This window comes from Macrobrachium rosenbergii, chromosome 53 (genome assembly GCF_040412425.1).
Source record: "Macrobrachium rosenbergii isolate ZJJX-2024 chromosome 53, ASM4041242v1, whole genome shotgun sequence".
Classification (NCBI taxonomy): Eukaryota; Metazoa; Arthropoda; class Malacostraca; order Decapoda; family Palaemonidae; genus Macrobrachium; species Macrobrachium rosenbergii.
Window position 1 is genome coordinate 13,570,356 of NC_089793.1, and position 21,270 is coordinate 13,591,625.

At 35.0% G+C, this 21,270-nt stretch overlaps 2 protein-coding genes across 2 annotated transcripts in view; one reads left to right on the plus strand and one right to left on the minus strand.

Annotated features, from left to right (window-relative positions):
* VhaSFD (V-type proton ATPase subunit VhaSFD) overlaps positions 1-636 on the minus strand; it is a 36,981-nt gene extending 36,345 nt beyond the window's left edge. The window contains exons 1-2 of the mRNA XM_067096720.1: positions 534-636; positions 66-198 (exon numbers count right to left, since the gene is read on the minus strand). Of these exons, the coding sequence (XP_066952821.1) occupies positions 66-114 (49 nt within the window). The 5' untranslated portion in view covers positions 115-198; positions 534-636. The remainder of the gene's footprint in view (positions 1-65; positions 199-533) is intronic.
* A 184-nt stretch (positions 637-820) lies between these two features.
* Positions 821-21,019, plus strand: LOC136834304 (kinectin-like). Its single transcript, XM_067096719.1, is given in 10 exon segments — positions 821-972; positions 4,902-5,573; positions 5,912-5,994; positions 7,098-7,220; positions 11,327-11,470; positions 14,349-14,448; positions 14,451-14,595; positions 16,392-16,543; positions 18,724-18,955; positions 19,467-21,019. Coding segments are annotated over 9 exon segments (1,755 nt in total). The 5' UTR covers positions 821-972; positions 4,902-4,918; the 3' UTR covers positions 19,588-21,019.
* Positions 21,020-21,270: the final 251 nt, after the last annotated feature.

A 21,270-nucleotide genomic window follows, 5' to 3' on the forward strand; every position in this document is an offset into this window, starting at 1 on the left:
TTTCATTTATCATGAATTATACATGGTTATTTATTCACTGAACAGTTATCTATGACTCGACTTACCTCGATCGATGTCCTCTGGAAGCGTTGGAAGTGTCATGGCTTGCGACATTGTAGGTTTTTGCTGAGACTACCACGGTTTGACAAGAACTGAATCAAGATCGGTCACGGGATATTTGCCATTAGGGCAACCAACCTAACGTACGAAATTCAAGTTATTGTGATCTATTATTCATTCAACCTCTGACTACACATGTTAATTTACGTACGATAAATGTTGCAGTATAACTATATCATAATATAATTGCAAACTGATGCGTAATTTAAGTGTAAAATCGAATGTTATTGTTGTAAGGGATTGGTAATTCTGGCTGTCACTTGAAAATCTGTCTTCGAATGTAATTTCCACATTATTGAGAAAAGTTGAAACCATGGATAGCGAGAGTATAGTATTTATTTTTTAATATAATTTTGTATTAAAAGGCTTTATATTTATATTTCTCAAGTTAACGATAATTTCCTCAAAGGTACCGTGAAGTATTATTAGAACGAAGCTTGATAAACACATTCGGATGTTTTGTTTTGCTGCAGACGATGTACTCTTGTGATCTCCCACAAGGCTCTAAATTTAAGTGAGCGATGAGTTGCGCATTATCAAAACATACAATATGTGGATATTATTTCATGTATCTTGAGGAATAGAAAAAATATAAAACATTTGCGGTAATTTTTAAGTGAAATTTATGCTTTATTCGTCATAAATAAAATGTATCAAATGCAGTTCATAAACGCTGCCATCTAACGGCCATTAACTGAACATTCAAAACAAAAACAAAAGTACATAGCCATGGCTCTGTACTTCCTGTCATAGGATAAGTTTGTAACCAATTTTTTCGAATATGTATAAAATTAATCGCTACTAGTTTGAAGTATTCAAGACCCAAACATTATAAACAGGAAAGGTTCGCAGGTTAGTAAAAAGCAGATTCATTTATGGTATATCAGGCAATTAAGTGGTGGTTGAGATTGAGAAATATTGTGGTCTGCTTGGCCAATGTAGACCAGACCAAACCAAGGGTTTTAGGCAAATACCTCCGTTTTGAAATTGACTTGTTAGCGGAAAACACAGAAATCAGAAGCAGGTTGGAATAATGAAAATTCTCCTAGTCACTGGCATAGTTTCGGTAGCTGACAGTGAGTAACCGTACTGTTATTTCGGTCATTCAGTTTGACGTACACAGCCAATAGCCAAACTTGTTGAATTGTACTTTGTTCAAACCTCTGTGATGTGTAGGATAGAATTACCGGTTTTTTTTCTTTTGCATTAAGCTGGGGCATGCTATCCCATTGGGCAACTGAATGGACACCGTTTCTCTAGGACTAAATGTTCGGTTATTTTTCGGAATACTCCAGCCACCTCCCACATTATAATTTATATTTTTCTTGCAAAATGCACTAAAACTAAAAAATTTCATCTCAATACATGACCTTGGGTAAATGCTTAATAAGAGAGAAAATAATTAATCAAATTACGACTTATAAGGTAAGACAATACTGTTCCCACCCCTCCATAGCTAAATATGGCAAAATTGTAACCCGTATACGCCCCGTAGGTTACGTTAGGTTGGTATTGTTATGTTCTTTTAGTGCCCTATCATTTCCTAGACATTTTTGTATGAAAAACTCAAAATGTTTTTTCCTGCAAAAATGGCGAGCTGGAGTCTTCCGAAATGGCAGGCCGGAGTCTTCCGAAAAATTACCAAATGTTCGATTGTAGAAAAAGGATAATTGGGGTGAATGCATAGGCTATTAGGCCTAAAGGTAAGGGCTACTGGTGGCTTGGTAGGCATTTCTGTAGCAGCCATTTCAGAAGGCAGACGTACCTTACCCTTCCCTTGCCCCTTAGCCTACGTACAATAAATGGTTTGATATATTGCCTTCCCTATAGACTAGCCTATACACTCTCTTTGATAACATCAGACAACCTTGATTACATTTCACTTGTAATTTTATCCCTCATCAAATTCCACTCTCCTTAGGTTGTAAAACTAAAAATGACAAGCCAGTAGCCAGTCCCAAGCCCAGAGAAAATTGGATTGGTGGAATGAAACATGTAAACAATTATAGTTCTAAAATTAAAAGTGAATTTTCAAAATAAAATTACCCCCAGTACCCAGCAGGTTTAAGTATGCAGGGGTGTGAAGAATCTTTGGCATATATATAAATAAGGAGAGCTTATTCAATATGCAAACAACAAATGTGGGAACAATGGTGGGGAAAAGCAGAGAAGTGGTGGAAATGCTGACAAAAAGAAATGTGGACATTTCTTGTGTTCAAGATGAAGAAATATGAATTCTGGTGGAATGTTTGAGAGGACCAAGTTGAGTAGATATTGTAGTGAAAGATGAAAGGGGTAGATAAAGGGTAGAATGATAAAGATTAAGATGATTTCAAGAAAGAAGGTATTGGTGTGTGTTTTTGGGCTACTCACACCAATTATGAAGATGAAGAAAAGCAAGACAGATTATCAGATGCAGTGACAGAACTGTTGCAGCCACATGGCTTACTGATAGAAAGAGACCCATAGCCACACAGGACTGGACAGAGCTGGATTTGAGGATGTTATGGGTAGATATAGCTTAGGAGAAGGAAGTCAAGAAGGTGAAAACAGCACTTGAATTTTGTCAGAGCTAAGGATTGCAATTGCTTAACACAATCTTCAAGTACCCAAGAGAGATGTTGATAACATGCAAAAGTAACATACAAGGGTAAAACTTAAACATCTTGACTAAATTGTAGCAAAAAGTGCTAACAGCATCACGGGAAGGATTGTATTCTGAGGCCTGGTGAGGCTTGCTTAACATAGCATAAATTGCTGCATGTTGACTTCATTGTGAGAAATAGAAAGAAGAAAACCAGGCAGTCAAAAGAACACAAACATGGAAACTGAAAAATAAGGATGGCAAACAGGAGTATAGTATGAAGAAAAAGTGACAGCAGGTATAGCATCACAAAGTTGTTAATAGAAACCCATGAAAGAAGGCATACAAAGGCAATAAAAGAAGTATGTGAAACCACTGAAAGACATACAAAAGAGAGAGAGAGAGTACCAAGGGCAATTGAAGAGGAGTGTGCCTCAAGCTCTGCAGATGACGGTTAGGGAGGAGGATAGAGATGCATAAATGGGAAAGAAGAGGGAGGCTAAAAGGCAGCAGGCAAGGACAAAGAAGTGAGGTTCTGAGGAATGGAATCAGAATCTTAATACAGCAAAGGGAAAAGAAGAAATGTTCAGGAAAAGATGTAAAAGGGGCAAAGTATATTAGAGATGAAAATGGGATATGCTTAAAAGGTGGAAGAGTGAAATGAAGAAAGGACTGGAAATCATTGTGAGCAAAACAAGCTTATGGTGACTGGTGAAAAGCAAGGAAGCAAAAAAAAACAAAAAAAAAAAAAAAGAGGAAATGGAGGTGAACTCTTTACTGTGTTGAGTGTAATGGATGGTGTCATGAGATGGCCAGGATAAAAAAATACATGTGGAGCAAGAGGCTTTTTGGTTTCCAAAGTGCATTACAAGAAGAAATGTGGAATAGGGGGAGTTGAGAACTTTTTTGGTAGACCGACAGGTCTTAGATAAAGCATTTCTGTTACCTTCAGGAGGAACCTGAAGCATGAGTGGTGAGAGCAGTAAGAGAGCAGCTGCAGCCTGGATGAAATGGAGAGAGCAGCAACTAGACTACTATTAAATGAAAATGTTCCATAACTACAGAAAGCAAAGACTTATGATGGTTGCACAAGGCCTGTACTATATTTTGCAGCAAAAACATAGAATGACAAGGAAATGAGAAGAGCTTCTATAAAAGTGTGACCATAGAATTTTAAGATTCATTGCTAGAGTACTGTGGGAGAATCATACTATGAATGAAGGATTGGTGGAGAGATAGGGTGTCAGGGGCTGGAAAAAAAGGTTTAGCTCATAAAGATTGAGATGGTCTGGACATGTGTTGTCAGGAAATCACAGTGAAAGGGATTCAGGCAGGAGGAGCACAGGACAGAAGAATGAAGTGAACTCATTTCACATTTAACCCTACAAAGGGAATAGCTGACAAAAACGGATGATGATGATTATCACAGTCATACCATAACCTAACCTAACACTAGACTGCAGCATCTTACCTGATTGGGAACTTCATCACCCCTGGACCTTGGGAACTTCAATGGTCCTAGTCCTCCCTAAACCTACCATAGGGTATAGTAATTAATTACCTGAAGTTTTTGAAGATATGTTTTTGGAAAGTGAATGGCTGAGTGCGGTGCTTTAGTGATTAACTTTATCCAGAACACTCGCTCATCATTGCTTATTACCATTACCTATATTTTCATAAGTTGTCATGAGTGAAAAGTCTAGGTCCATAATAGCCTACAGTTCTAGGTTTTTAATAGCATAAAAATCATGATTTTGCAAAAGTCCTGATGAGGCTTTTTATCCTTGGTGAAAGACCAGAAGTAATTATAGTTATGATATTCACAAGAGGTTAACTCTTCCAAGAAGCCAGCATAATTTTGAGGATGTCTTAACTCTGCATGTACTCTTTGCTGAAAAATCCTTAGCCTTTATAGATGTGTCTTCTTGACTGAGTAGAAACCCCTTAACTTTTAACTTTTTTTCTTTGATCGTGAGGAGTGGCTGTTCCCTCATCCGAAGTAATGTTACTGGAAACATTGAAATTACCCTTATATTGTTAACTTGAATGCTTTTAAACTATTACAAGTTTGATTCATGGTCAGTCATGGTTTTTAACTTTAGAATAATATAGCAGATTATTATATGTAAGTCTTATTTATTGCAGCATTTTTTTAATCTTATGATCTAACACAAATCAATTTTATATCTTCCCTCAGGAGTCTCATAATGCAGGATGGATACTGATGTGGATGAAACCACTTTTACATCAAATGAAGTGGCTTGTATTCCAAACCAGAAAATTGAAGAGAGAATGTTACCTTCAGATGGAGAGGAAGAGAAAGAAAGTTCGTTTGTTAGTAAGCTCGATACTGCAGAAGAACTTGAAGATGAATTTAGAATAGCATCTGACCTCTCCTTCTTAAAAGATGCAACTTCATCATCCTCTCCATTGGAGAACTTCAAAAGCTCTTATGCAAAATCTCTGGCTGACTCATACAGACGTGCAAGTTTACCAGTTGTTGTTTCAGCACCCAAGGGTCAATTTTATTTTAATAACAAGGAAGTAATCTCACTGAATTCTAGTTACTTTGGTCAGAATAAATATCTTAGTTTAAATTCACCTGCTAGTGTAGCTTCGTCCCTACAGAGCAATGAGCCAACATCACTTCCTACAGCCTTAAACACAGTACAGGGAATTAGGCAGACACCACAGAATACTGGGTCATCTGAAAATCTGAGAAATTTAGCCTTGCAGGAGATTCCCATTTTTGTTCCACTTGACAAAATATGCAACAGTGAAAATAAACAAAAGTCCTTAAATGGCAGCACAAACTACACTGGAGATTTAGTAACTACAACCGATGGAAGAAAGTTGGTAATGTTTTCTGGTAAGCATTGTGTATACTTCACAGTTTAGTCTATTACTTTTTATCCATATTCTGTTATAAAGTATAACAACCAGGTCATTGTACTATACTGTAGAGATTGTAAGTTTTTATGTATACACCTGTTTATATGTGGAAAGTGATTAATGTCATTGTATTGTTTACTGTATTAACATGTTTGTTGTGAAGTGTAAATGAGTTGAAACGTTTGCCTGGTGTAATTTTTGGATATAACCATTGGTCATGTGGTCATGCTTGGGGAAAACAGCAGAGTAAGTTTTAGTTAGTCTATATAATTCATGTATAAGTATTTTAAGAATGAAATTAACTTTTAATTTTAGGTTTTAACAAGCTCTGCGATGAAAGAATGCTTTTATCACGGAATGGTGAAACTCTTGGAAATGTACAGGAGAAAGATATCCAGGTAAACAGATTTTCTCTCACAATATATTTTTTTTGCATGCATTCTTATGGAATAAGACAGAAGGCCATGCATTCACCATGCAGATTTCTCAAAATAGAATGTCCAGCCTGTTGGAGTATGAAATACAAAATTAATGTCCAAAGCCCATATATGTGGGGGAAGATCAAGTTTCTCTAAGGACTCACAGAATCTGTAAAAGCAATAGAGCTCTCTAGTTTGTCGTGTTTCTAAAAATGAAATTGTCTGTTTTTATTACAGTACTGTATTAAAAAGTTATTTAACATGGTCCCTGAGTTGCATTTCTTTATGCTTATGAAGTGCACCCAAAGAATTTGTTCTTCAGTGAAGGTAAGTGTTGGAGTAACGTCAAGTTGCACAGGTAGTATGAAAGGACTAAATGTAATGGCTGAAAAAGTCAGAAGGTAATGCAGTGGAGGGGAAGAAGGGACAGTGCACAGAATCTCTAGTACAGTACTCTCTACAGTCATCTGCAGGTTGAAAGTGAAATGGAAAAAAATGTAATAGAAAATATTTAAATAAATAAAAGAATCAACAAAGATTTAAATGATGAATCTCAGGAAAGAAAGTAATGCATGTGATTTCTTTATATTTTATGTAATGAGGGAGATTAGCAAAAAAAAATTTTTGTAAAGGTCATAAGATATGTTAGTATATGGAGGAGACCCAAGTAGGTATGATGGAATGGACAGGAGCCATGTCTTCAAAATGGCTCTTAGGAGAGAAATCATGTGGGAGAAGCAATACTGGAATCCTAGCCACAGCATGAGGGTACTACATCAGCTAAGGGGATTTGAACATCAGCATACTAATCATTCACTTTAAAAATAAAAGGGTGTACTATATAGTATTTAAATATGTGTGCAGCTGAAATATTTTAAATGAGTTTTTTCTTTTTTGTAATCTCTTTTTACTGTAGGAATAAAGAAAAAGTGTGTGGGTAAAACTGAGAAATTGCTGTTAAAAGTAAAAGTAATTACTTGTTTAGAAAAGAGATTACAGTATTGTGACTTCAGAAAAGGATGACATAAGTTATTTATGTTTGATCTGAGATTATAACATACTGTTATCACGTACCTTGGCAGAATGAAGGCCTTCGGCTTGAACACTCTCAGTTAGAAGGACGTATACAACAATTGTGTGAGGTACTTGCTGATCGAGATAGTACCATTCAGAGATTGGAAGAGGACCTTCTTAGGATGAGGATGGTAATAGTTTCTTTTTATGTTTGTTTGTATTGTATTATTATTATTTTTTACTGAATGTAATTTAGGTTTAATACAGCTACAGACATTTTTGTAGAAACACAAACCTTTCTTCTTACAAACATTAATTATAAATAGCCGTGTTCCAAGTTGACGTCTTCCAGCCACACCCACCTAATAGATCTTGAAAGAAGAAAGGCCTTACTGCACATGTCCAAACCATGTTACACTGTCCTGAAAGGCATCACTTAATTCCTCATGTGTTTTCAGTCTGAGTGGGCACATGCTTCTGTGCTCTTCCAAGATTAAGACTGTTTAACTGTTATTGTGCTGTGCCATTCATTTATTCATCCATCCATTTCCATTGTTTATTTTGCTTTAATTTGATGTATGTAGTGTCATGTGAAATTTACAGATAATAATTTTTCAGATCTATCCTTATCTCTGGTACTCCAGAGAGCTCAGTGGTTTTTTCTCTAAGATGCAGGTTCTTGCCTAAAATCATCGTTGTACCTTTTTTATTTTTTATTTTAATTTTGATATTACTGTTGAACCTCAGATTAATAGGTGATGTGGATGCTGTGTGGACATTCTCTAAAAGTATTTATTATTTTATGTACAGTGCACTAATAGGTTGGTTAAGAATTGATGTACTGTATTTAGGTTATCATACCTAAGTCCTAACAATTGATCCATAGTGCAACTGTGAGGTTTTCCTCCTGTTACACCTTTCAAAACTTTTACTGTCAATTTCCGTTTCAGCGCTGAATGACCTCATAGGTCCCAGTGCTTGGCCTTTGGTCTAAATTCTATATTCAATATTTAGAACTTTTAGTGAAATAGATGAACAAAACACAGTAGATAACTTATTAGATTAGACCTCATATTCACAAATGTTCCAGCTATTGTCAAGTCCAAGGTCTGCAAGTATAAAGCCGCTACCGAACATTGCACCATTGAAATTGACATATATGCCAGTCAGTATATTCCTAATGCCACTATTGGAAAATTGGTCTGGCTGAAATCTAGAGTCAGTTGGGGTTGCATTATTGAAGCCCATCAGGTACTTAATATTTCAGCTGCTATATCAGCTCCAGATCCCAAGAAGAAGAAAAATGAAATGCTGATGGCTATTGTAGTAAGGTATGTCCCTAGAGAGGTCACCAAATTCTGGACAAATGACCGGCCACGGTTTGATGATACATGTAGACGAGCTTACCATGACAAAAAGACTCAATTCTACACATGGAGATGGGATCGTTCACTTGAAAATCACACCATTTTTGTTGAGTCTTGCCATGTTGCGAATATAATCTACCATATAGCAGAGAGAAATTACAATAATTCCCAAAGAGGAAACTTGAAGGAGTTACTCAGCTTCATCTGTGGTCGACCAAGTTGGTATCATCTGTCTTTGGGTCAGGCTTGTCTCCCATTCCACCTCTACTAACAGATGTTGGTAGATTGGTGACTGGCCTTAAGGAAAAGGCTGAGCTGCTTCATCAAGCTTTTGAAGCTAAGCAATCAGCTGAGGATGTCCCTCTCCCTGATACTTGTCATCCTGAACTTATTCTTCCAAAATTTGCATTTTGCTCTTTGGATGTTAAGAAAATTCTTGATAATCATGGTTTCTTCTCTGTTTTTTAAAAAGGTTTATAGTGTGTTGTCTCCCAAGATTAGTATATTCTATCAATTTTTAGGTTGATATATCACCCTTGCCATTGAGCGTAAGCTTAGTAATACAGTACCTGTTCCAAAGAGTGGCATATGTGCAGACTCCATAACTACATGCCAATTTCTATTCTCCCTTGCTCTCCAAAACTGCAGGAAAACTTATTTTTATCTACTATATAAGTATGTGGATTCTAAAGGATTGTTAGCTGATAGTCAATAGCCATGGGGTGTTATGTACCTGCAATGCTCTTTTGGATTGACATACTATTTACAATAAACCTTGATATGGGTTTAGTGTAAAAGTAATTTTATAGATTGTAGTGTTCAAGATGAAATAGATTTCTGTTTCCTAATATTAGCAGTCTCTTGTTTGTCAATTTTTCATAAGTGGTATTTGAACATAGATCTTTCACATTCACTAGTGATCCCTGATCCCTTTTTCCTGCCGAGAGCAACCAGATTTGCTGAAGAGCAGCCCCAATATGCAGTAAATGTGCCTCGCTGTCTAACTTATCAGTTCCAGTGGTTATTTATTCCTCACACCATTGGACTGTGGAATAGTCTCCCATTACCCTCTGTTAATTCTTTCTAATGAACACCATATTCTTTGGGAACTTGAATTTCAATTGAAGTCAATGGACCCTGTGAGCTTGTTCCATATGGATAGGGTTCATCATCTGAATAATAATAATAATAATAATAATATTCATATTTATATTTGAAATTCTTACTCATGGTAGTCATTATTCTGAAATTTAAATATACACTAAGTGTATTGTATTAAATTTTTGTTGAGAGTTATCTGAATGTAACATGATTGAAAAGTATTTTCACATCCAGTTATCTTTCAAATTTTACATTCATTTTCTCTGTATGAGCTACCTATTTAAATGCAGTGTTTACATTAAAACACAAATTGATTGCATGGTGAGAATGCAATTGAACTTATGCAGATGTGCTTGAGAGGTTTTTGCTGTGACTAATTAATAAGTAAACAACCTGTAAGTTATGAACAAATATAAAAAGAGTTTTCATACTTGCTTTGAACACTCTGTAATTCTTATAGGGAAAAGAAACAGTCATGCACTTTATTTGTTTAAATAACAAGACAGTGAATGAAAGCATATACTGTATACAGCATTTGCTTTTTCATATGGTCTGCAAGTGTCTAAGTTTGGCAGTAAGTGTGGCATGCATATGGGATTGGCAGTCTGACCAAGCGTCACTTTACAATAGCTGCAGACCTTTCCCTTCCCATTTTCTCTCCACCCAAGCTCTGTAAAAGGTAGGCATGAAAGGAAGTTGTCTGACTTGTTTTAGTTCTTTTATTGACCACTTCATTGTCTTGGTCCTCTTTGCAGCAAGATGAGTTAGCATCCCTGCCCCATCCTTTATGGGATGTATACATTTGTAGCAACTGCTATATAGTTATTTCTCTTAGTAATTTCTTTTATTAAAAAAATTTTGATACTGTATTGTCAGGAAAATTCATATGTATATTTTTAAGTTAATAATTATGATAATTGTTAACTGAAGGCTTGCTGAATGGAAAAAATGTGTTATAGGTGATGTTCAGGATTTTCAGATTTACATGGAGAAGTTGTTTTTAATACCTATCATGATATAAGAAGAAGATCTAACAATGTGAGAAGAGCAGGATCATTATACATTAGTGGGACAGACCTTATAGTAGGTCAACATTCCTTTTACTTTGCTGACCTGCTAGACTGAGAGGGCATTAAGTGCAAGTAGTGAAAACTGTAATAAAAAGGAAAAAAGTAGCTGAACTTACAGCAAATAAGTGTGTCCCATTAGTAAACAGCAAAATAGTTGTTTGTACAAGACCTCTGCTTTTCTGTTTGGTGAAGATACTGACTCTTGCAAAGACGAAGGACATTCTGAAAATGTGTGATGCCAAAATGCTGATGTTCACAATTGGAGCATCTTGATAGATGGTGTTACAAATGAGGAATTAATAGTGAAGTGTGGGGTTCAGATTCTAGAAAACAGATAATAGCATGCTTGGAATCTTGTATCAAAATTGAGGAAGTAGCAGAATGACATGGCAGAGGTTAGAAAGTGGCATGTAATGAGAAGAGGAGAGAGACAGTCACTCAGAGAGTGGCAAGAGTGTATTAGTAGGAAGGTCCAGAGGATCATTGATAAAGGGTATAGGTAACGATTTGCATGAGATGGGAACATGGGCAAAAAGCATTCATAATAGGGAACTCATCTGATGCCTAACCCTGTGAAGGGAAACTTGATGCAGGAATTAACTTGTAAATCTCGTGTTGTCTAATAGATATTGTTTTAAGTTTACACAGTATTTTTTTTAAATTTATTTGATATTACATTTGTTTCTGTTAACAGTGCACTTAATGGATGAAGGTGATAACAATGCTTTACTTATCAGTGATTGCATTAACTATTTTCAGGAATGCCAGCGCCTTATGGTTGACAACAGAAGTATGAAAAGCAACTTGGGTTCAAGTTCCTTCCAAGCAAATACAACTAACTCAGCAAATGAAATGCAGAAGTTGAAGCAGCAAGTTGAACTTCTTACTGCTCAACTCGAGAAGGTAATTTACAACTTCTGAAACACATTTTCTTTAGTACTTATGTTTTGTTTTTTCAGAATTGAAACATATGCTGAGAGAAATTACATTACTGTATTCCTTATTAAGTAAAATGGTCTTTTGGCACCCTGATTGATTACTTTATTATCAGTTCCTACAATATTTTATTAAACTAATAGGCTTAAGTGAAATCAAATTCCCCAGAGATATTTCCATTGCACCTAGTATTTTAACATAAACACTGATGAGGAGCGCCGTTCAGGCGTTCAAAAGACTTTGCTTTTGTCTTTTACATAGTAAGACAGTTTACTGTATAATTGTGGATTTTTATTAAACAAACTGTTTTTCACAAGGTTGTGAATTTCTTAGCAGTGCACCTAGTAATATCTGTAAGACATCTTTGTTGAAAATGGTCAAACACTCAAGATTATGTTGCAATGGCCTTGATGGATGTTTGCAATTTAATTTTCCCTGTAACATATTGTAATTTCTTAAGACCATATTTTTAATGTCATGTTGAAAAATATTCTTATCTGATATAATTTTCCATTCTTTTAACATAGCTTCCATATTTTGCAGTAACATAAAGTAAGTAAATACCCAAGTGTGAATAGTAGGGTGATAGAAAATTGTTTTTAGTTTATACCATGTAAATTTCAACACTGATAGATATTGTACCAACTTATAGTTTTAGTTAGGTCTTGAAGTGTAATTTTTTATTTCTCATTTTCTATCAGTACTTGTAGTGTAAACAACATGAAAATTAAATTTCCCTTGACTTGAAGACTTGCCAAAATTGATCAAATATTTAACAATCCCTGTGAGAGTCTCAAGATGTGAATCATTGGTCTCATTGACCTACTTTATAATTTTAGTGATCCGCTTATGTTGTCATGTTTGAGTTGTCTGTTACTTGACATAACCAACCACTTCAAGTCTTTATTTACTACTTTTCAAAACCAGCTTGGAAATGCTGACAGATTTTAGTTACTAAAGGAGGAATAATCATTTCCCAAAATATAAGGGACATAAATAGGATTTATCCAAACAAGATCACAGCTGATGAGATGCTGGTCAGCAGTTTCACAAGATGACTTTTCAGAAGCAGCCTTGAATGATGACCTCATGGATCTTTAATGTGGCAGGATTTGAGACATCTCTAAGTTGGAGTCTCCCTAGTACCTCTCTCTTTAGAGGTTTCTTGTTTGTAAATATATAAAATCAGGGTTGGGGACAATGTATGTTGCACTACCAGACAACAGGAACTTGGTCATAGTAAAACAGTAGGCTTCAGGTTCCTGAAATTAAAGAGCCCTGTCTTAGACCTGTAAGCATTTGAACAATTTGTCAGAGGCAAGTTAATAGGTGTGATGACTGACAGCCTGATAAAGTGGCATAACTTTTACCCGAGTTATGTAACACCATAATGATTGGATGCAAATTTGTTGTAACTGATAGGTGCAGTAGGGTAAGTTTTCACATTTATGGTGGGCATCCGCACTTACTGAGTAAGATGATCCCACATTAATGCATGCAACTTATTTTAAACTTTTGAGGGCTTCTTCATTACCCATTCAATTTGTAGGGTGAGGAACTTGTGTTCCTTACCTATAATTGTCCCCTAACAACCTGTAGTTATCACTGAGCCTTCTTGGGCTTTCAGCATCTCAAAACCTTCCTCCTAAATTGTGATGTGATTTATATATAAATGATTGGTTTGGGCTGAAACCGAATGATTTTCTTTTTATTACAAAATTGATATTTTTGGATATATAGTAAACACATCAGTCATTAAATGTACTTCCTTCCTCATTCATCTACAAGCCTCAGAAACAGACAACATGAAAAGTGTGGAAGATTGGAGGATACCTTTTCTTTCTATAAGACAAAAAATTTTTGTGTAACTGGAAATTTGAAGTCCGTGAATGTGGGATTGCACATCAGTGATTTACAAAGAGATTTGATGTTTATGGTAATATTCCTGGCTATATAGTACTGAAATGTACATGAAAATGTCCAGTGAGTTTAGCCACTAATACATGAGAGTTGAGACAAAATTAATTAATGAGTTTATTATGTTCATTCAGATTTGTGGCACTGTATAAATAAGTCACATAAGCAAAATTTAATACTGTATAATAAGTGAAATGTACATTTAATATTGTCTGGAGTCCACTGTGCTGAGTAGTATACTGTGGGAGGCACAGTAGCTAATGCTAAGAAGCAACACATTACAAGTAATTTAAATTGACTCTTAGATTCACTGGGCTGAACTGAAGGATCTATTTGCCAAGTGAGGGATGGTAGTTTTGATATTGACAAAATTCTTGTAAGGGTTTGTGCCCAAGACCTATCATTCATTGTTGGAGGAAATTAGAATGATTATTATGAAAAATGTATTTCATCATTAACTGACTGGGACTCAGTCATGAAGGATTGCCATCATGTAACTTTGTAGGATGTATTTATGTGCACATCTGTTGGACTGGATGGCAGTGTCATCCAATGTCTTTTTTATATTGATAAGTTTTATAGTCATTCCATTGATTTAACCTGCTTTAATTTATTATTAGATATATCATTGCAGTATTAAAAGTGCCATTTTAAGTTTTTTAACTCCTTAAAATTTCGTGAATAATATTGCCTCATAGACATATAGACATGCAGGATTGTTTATATAACTTCAATTTATTTTTATATTCCCTCAAAAAGTTGCCTTCAAGTTTGGTGTTACAAGAGTTACATTTGTTTTAGATACATATTTTGTATTTTCTCTTGTATTGAATTACTAAGTGTAGTTGTGCTCATCTTATATTAAATAAGCCTTTTTTGGGTATTACAGAAGTTTTTAACTTTGCTGAAAAGATTTTAATATTTCCAGGCTGAAAGAAGCAGGCGCACATACGAAACTGCAACTCGGCAGCTGGTTGACTTTTTACACACTGTAAATTCAACTTTAAGTAACTCATGTACAAATTTAAGCCTCCTACACATTCGACATCTTCCCGAAACTCGTCAATGAATTTACAGTCTGACACCAGTCTCTATGAGGCTTCAAGGAAATCTGAGGCAATACACAGAACAGAGAGTGTGTATGCTTTACCCACACACACAGGAAATCGTCCTAGGTAAGAAGAGGATTTCTTTTGAGTGAGGTTAAAATATTTGTGTATCTGCAAATGTAGGGAGATTCTTTTATGTGAATAAATAACGTAGGGTCAGAAATGAAGCCTGAAATTTATTTCAGTTATTCTATATATTCATTTAATTCATTTTCTCCACGTCTTTTGGGCTGGTAATTTAGAAATGTTATTTATTATTTTTTCAAGTTGTAGGTGTAGAAGCATCCATGTTTTCGACTAACTATAAAATTAATACTTATGGTTTCCTTAAATTGTAATTGTGCATTCTATAAATTATGACCAAGATGACATTTTGACTATGATTTTCTTGTTAGACATGGTGGCACCTTATCAGGTAATGTATGTGCTTCAGCACAAGTGCCACTTCTTATCATGCACATTTCTTCCTTTGTTGGTTGGCAGTGAATAGATCATGTAAAATGTGCTTATTTGCTGCTTTGATACATATAAAAATGTACAAGAAAAACTGAAACTATTTTTGTATTATGTTTACATAATTACATTAGTTTTATTTACACATTCTGATAACTGCACGGGTACGATTCATCAGTTTTTCCTGACGATTCTGCTGAATTTGTAGTCATTCCAATTGATTTAATATAATAAGGTTTCCTGGTGTTTGAAGGTGACAGCCTACCTGTATTTTAAGTACTGCTGACAATAATAATTAGAAAGGAGATGATTATTTGATATAGTTGTACCATGGGACACAAGGGTTAAGGACAAATGCTAAAAAACACTAAGAGTTAAGTACGGAAATAGGGTTACCACGTCAAGTTGAATTTGAAGCATTCCTCATCATCCTGGGAATAATACCAGAGAACTTCAGAATGAATCTGGAGAGGATTGAATGCTCAAACCTCGAACCAAGCATGGACTCCATAAGGAGGAAAAACAATTTACAAGACTGGAAAAAACTCATTGTGAAAAAATGCTTTCCATGCTTCCATATTAGCCAATGACGTGTTTTTATTATTGTATGGTTGGCTCAAAGGATTTGTTCTTGAATGTAAATGTGAACTGAACCAAGACAAAATTGCAGAAATTGGAGTGATAGAGAAGAGATTAAAGAATACACACAAAAAAAGAGGCAGAAACCGTGTTTTTATTTTCAGAGCTGATTAAATCAAACAGTCTATTTCAAGACTTAGTGTGTTCGTAAATTAACGAGTTTTTACTACAAATTTCTGTTAAATTTAAAGACAGAAAAGCCTCTTTTTCTTGTTTGAAGAAAGGAAAAAGAATGTAAATTCCTAAATATTAGGAATGAAAAGTAATTCGTTTATCATGCTTAGGCCATTGAAAAATTATAAAATTGAAGTATTTGTAAGCCGTGTTTCAGTGCTAACCATAATAACTGTAATATTTCATTTGATGTGTGGAAGAATTACACTGTATGTGTGAGAAAGTATACAAATAAAAACTTGTTCTGAAAGCATCCTGTAATCTAGAGTAATCTCTAGTTTCAAGCCACACTAGGCTGCTCTTCAGGTGATAGTAAGAACAGAAATGCATTCCTGTACTGTACTGTATTTACTATCACCTGAATAGTAGCCTAGAGTGACTTGAAGTTTTATTTGTTCATTTGATCTATTTAGCGTACAATTGCTTTCTGTTTGTAACGTGAAAGTGATGTTGATCTTTATACCCCGAGGAAAAACTTTGCTATTCAAGGTTCTTGATAACTTCGTGTAGTTATAGGTCATTTAGTCTGTGTGCTTTGTATATCTTAAAGTTTCTAGCAATGGTTTATTGCACTCTTACATTTCTTTTTAATCCAGGGTTAACCGCTCTGTTAGTACTTACTGTGTGGCGTCAACCCCACCAGCCAAAGAGTCTGGCGCAACTGCAGGACGTGCAGTTAATTCAGAGTTTTTGGTGACACGTGCCAAGGAATTGATTGCATCTCTCAAGTCTCTCACAAGGAATGAAAGTACAGTGACCTGGTTTTTCATAGTTTTGATTAGGTTTTAATTGATTATTATGTACAGTAGTTTTCTTTGTTATTCATGAACCAGATGTTCTTTAGACAATATTGTTATAGTATTAAGAACTGTTTAGCATATAAAATTTGACTTTTTTTATGAATAGTCGTTTCATGAAATTAGCAAAAATATATAAAACATGATATATAGCGCAAAAATTTTTTCCTCAAGATTTTTCCAAACATTTTTTGAATATAGTAAATTAGTCTCCATATTTTTGTAATTTAATATGTTAAACTGTATAGATCTGGTTGGTCAAGGTTGTTAATGTTAATGGCTTGCTCTTATGGAAGAAGTGAAGCAGCGCTGTACAGCACACCAGATGTTAGAATTGTATTACAGGCAGTCCTCTGTTATCGGCTGGGGTTCCGTTCTGGGGGTGAAATGATAACCGAAAATCGGTGATTTTCGGGCTTATCGGTGCCGAAAAGTGCCAATTTTCGGTTATCGGCGCCTCTGTTATGTATGTATTGGCGCCAATACTGAATTATTAGCACCGATAAGCGGAAATCGGCGATTTTCGGCACCGAAAATTGCCGATTTTCGTCGCTAGACAAGCGCCATAAAACCGATCGCCATTAACCGGGGACTGCCTGTATACATCTTTGGATTGTGTAAAAATATTCAATAGAATATCAAGTCTTACAATTACATGGCCATTATGAAGACAGGGGTTATTGGGAACACTTGTTAACAAAGTGATGGTGCTGTATCATGACATCATTATCATCATCATTATAAAAATTTTCAGTCTATAGGACTAGACAAAAATGAGTTTTCTCTACAATTTTCTGTCCAGTGCTTTATATAACTGAGCTTGTATCAGGTCTGGGTCTTCATCAGTCATGACATGAATTTAAAATAAAAATACAGTAGCAAAATTTTTATGAAGTAGTGAATTTTGTTCATTACACTGTTCAATATACACCCTGTAATGTAATATGAGAGATTAGAATCCTCAGTACACATCCCAGCACAATTAATTACACACCATATTAATTTTGTATCAAGTATTATTTTTGCATTTTTGTCTTGCAAAGAAGTGAACCAGATTCATGAATCAGTTTATGAACATCACAATTATTTTAGACCAATTGTAAACGGTTCAGGGGATTTAATCTTTTATGTTAACATTCTTTCTTTGAATTTTCTTTGAAAATTATGTTTTAAATTTTTTGGACTGATACTGTGAATTTAGCAGGTTCGCAACAGCTTGCCGCACATACTTTAAAATTATAAAGGAAAAATCATGTAAGCGGGTGTAAAATATATATTTTGATATATAAAAGACATTTCATCTTTCTGTAGATTTTGCCTTCATGTATACCTAAGTACAACACAGTACCTTTTTTGTGGATTTTAATATATTTTGACAAATAAATTAAATGTTAAATAGCTAAGTGGAAGAAGACATTAGGGGACAGGTGAATAAATAAAAGGTAGAAAGCAGTGCAGCTGAAGTGTAGAGGACATTAAAAAGATCCTTTAGCATTGCTTGCAATGTTCCATGCTAAGGCACATTCTAAGTGTTCCCACCCCACAGGGATGATATTAATGCCGCACCATTTATATTTGTATTCACGAGTACATGATTTGTGCCTGTCATCTAAAAAGATTCAGTCAGATTCACTGTAGCCTCTATGCAGGTACTGCTTTGACCACCCATGTCCACCACATTTTGTATCTATTTTTGGTCAGTTTGGTCATTTTGATTTCCAACTCTGCTAAACTGTGAAATAATATACCTCTGTTCTCCATGATTTCTATATGTTTTCCTTTATAAAAAATTATAACCTTTGTTGTTAGGCATAATTTTTTTGTACCTAGTTTCCATGGGGGTTTGCCTACTATAGTGCATCTTAGCTGCCATATACTTGCCATTCATTTACATTGGTTTTGTCCCACCTGACTTTCCAGCTTCTTTAACTTCTGTATATTTTAATCTAGTTTTCACCTTTCATTTATGAACATATTCTTCAGGCCAACCTTTTAAAAGTCTGGAAAGATTGAATGGTATGGTTAAACTAAAGTACTGTAGAAAGATACTAATTTATCCGTTGGTCTTAAGTTGCCAATCCCAATAGCCCTTATAAAAAGAAAAGTGAATGAAATACGCAAAATGTTGCAGGTGTGTTAAGGCTTCATGTTGAACCCAAAAAATCTGGGTCATCTGTTGCCAGCAGCAGTGGTGTGTCATTGCGCAGCTTTAAGAAGGAAAGTTTCAATGGAGATGACTATAGCTCTACCTCATCATATCAGCTTCAGACCTCCAAGGAAGAAAATCCGGCAAGTAATGACGCTGAGGCAGCGATACAGGCTCAAGCTTCTGCCAAATTGAATGATGGTTCCCAGCCGCTAAGGTAGGGTTGTAGGCAGTCTGTATTTTTTATGACAATGTTATATACTTTAATTTAAACACATTTTGCAATAGATTATTACTAACCATTTACTGACATTTCAATCATGCCTTGTTTCTGGTAATTTTTCTTTTTGAGTTATGTAATTTCTATTTTTTCATTTTTACCTAGATGCTAACTTCATAATGAGTAACTTTAGTTTGGAAATCTAACAATTCTTAAATTTAATAACTTTGTTCACGGTGAATGGGAGTATAAAAATTGTTTGATTGGAGTTGATTTGTTGGGAAGAGTGTTGTGGATTAGCACCTTTTTGGAAGCACTATGGAATTTTTGTGGTGGTCTTCAAATTGGTAAACTTAATGTATATATTGTAGAATTAACTGCTTCATCTAGAGACTTCATCAATGGAAGTGGAGGCTTTAAGAGCAATACTGCTCCAGTTTGGAGTTTTTAAACTATTAATGCAATTTTTAACATTCATTCTTCACTGAATCTGCATGTTTACCTTCAGCTTAATGGTGGTGGGTGAGGCATCATCCAATTCTGTGGAGCAAGGGTACTCTTCTCTCCCTGTCAGTGGATGCATATCAAGAATCCTGAATGACTCTGATCAGCGTCTTGTATGGGTTTGAGACTCTGAAGGCCACCTTAGTTGGGACTTAACAGATGTGAAGTTTAGTCAGTGGTTTCATCATTTGTCTCTAGTTAAAACTGGGATAACTTATTGATGGATGGTGGAAAGTCATTTGCACAAATTATAAGTTTTATTGTTTTATTCTTCTACTCTTATTAGCACAAAATATCATTAAAGTGTATAGAGTAAGTGGCATGAAAGTAATATCTGTTGTATGTTAGTGTGAGATTTTTATGATTAAGTGAACCAAAAATTTAGTTTGTAGTTTCATTATGGTATTATTGTTCACAGAACAGATTCTGAAAATATACCTCAAGCATGTCTGTAATTTGCTGATGAATTTTATTACTTGAATTTTCCTAATTTGGGAATAATAAGGTGCTTTCAATTTTCTCTTGATATCTTTTTCATCTTTGAAGTTATTAATTACATTTCAATTATTACCGTATTGAATTTTTCCGCTGTGGCAGAAAGTGTTGCGGTGTAATTGTTCATAATTCTGTTCATTGAAGCAGTGTTTTTGATGACAATCTTTCAAACAGTTTTCAGCAGCGTACATAGTTATGTTGTGTTCTCTCATTTAAACTAGATAAACAAAACTCTGATTTTACGTAAGTCAACTTTTTATTCCTGGCTTGTGGTAGACCATCCAGATGGAAGCAACTATTACTTATGCAACTGTGATGAATACAAGTCTCTGGTTGTGCTGCCTAGTAAGGCAAACTACAATATTTCCCTTTTGTGCTTGCTACCTTAGTCTCTACACATTTGCGCATCTGTGGTATGCTTTTTAAGAGTCTGTTTCTCTTGTGAAATGAGTGTCAGTTCCTCTTCTTTAGAAAATAGTTAATAATGTATTGCATTGTTATGCAGTACAGTATTAACTTCACTGTAAAATTCAATATAATTTTATGTAATGGACTTTAGTTTTTCTTCTATTTGCACATTTATGTAAAGCAAAACAGGAAGCATAGAATAACTTTAATGTGTGGATGAATTAAGATTTATGGAGGTAATTAATTTATATTTTACTGTACTGTGTTGCATCTTGCTCCAGCAAACAAATATTACGACTTGAAATGGTACTTTACAGTTTATTTAGTACTCTTGCTGTAGAATATTGAGAGTGTTCTGTATTGCACTACTCTATTCTTGGTGTGAGAAATGAGCTTGTCATTTATTTCTTATTTGACTTAAAGCTTTGTCGCACATTGAGAAGATAAATGAAGAATTTTGATTCCTCCATGTTTTTGTTTGGTTCATGTATATTGCTCTCTTGTTAAACATATAGGATTACCTTTTGTGTTGTTGCTTTTCCAGTGTATGATTACAGTGTTTGCTATAGCTTCTACTTCTGTCTAATGAAAGTTGGCTTTTGAATTTGAGTTGATTGTAAGGAAACTATTCTGAAATAGATAAATTCTATATAATTTTTCTTTTACTTCGGTGATCGTGTTATAGTGTCCTAAAAGCAAAAAGGGAAGGAGTTACTAGGTAGCCAGTGTAGTGAGGGGATAGCAGATGATCTTTTATCTGTCTTTGTGGCTGTGTGGCTTTTCAGCTGCCAATTGGCTTGGGAAATAGGTAGCAAACCAAGGCAACACAATGATGTGTAAATGCAGATGGGTATTGGTTGATTGGCAGCTTGGGTGGCCTCTAAAAGTAATGAATAAGTTAGCAC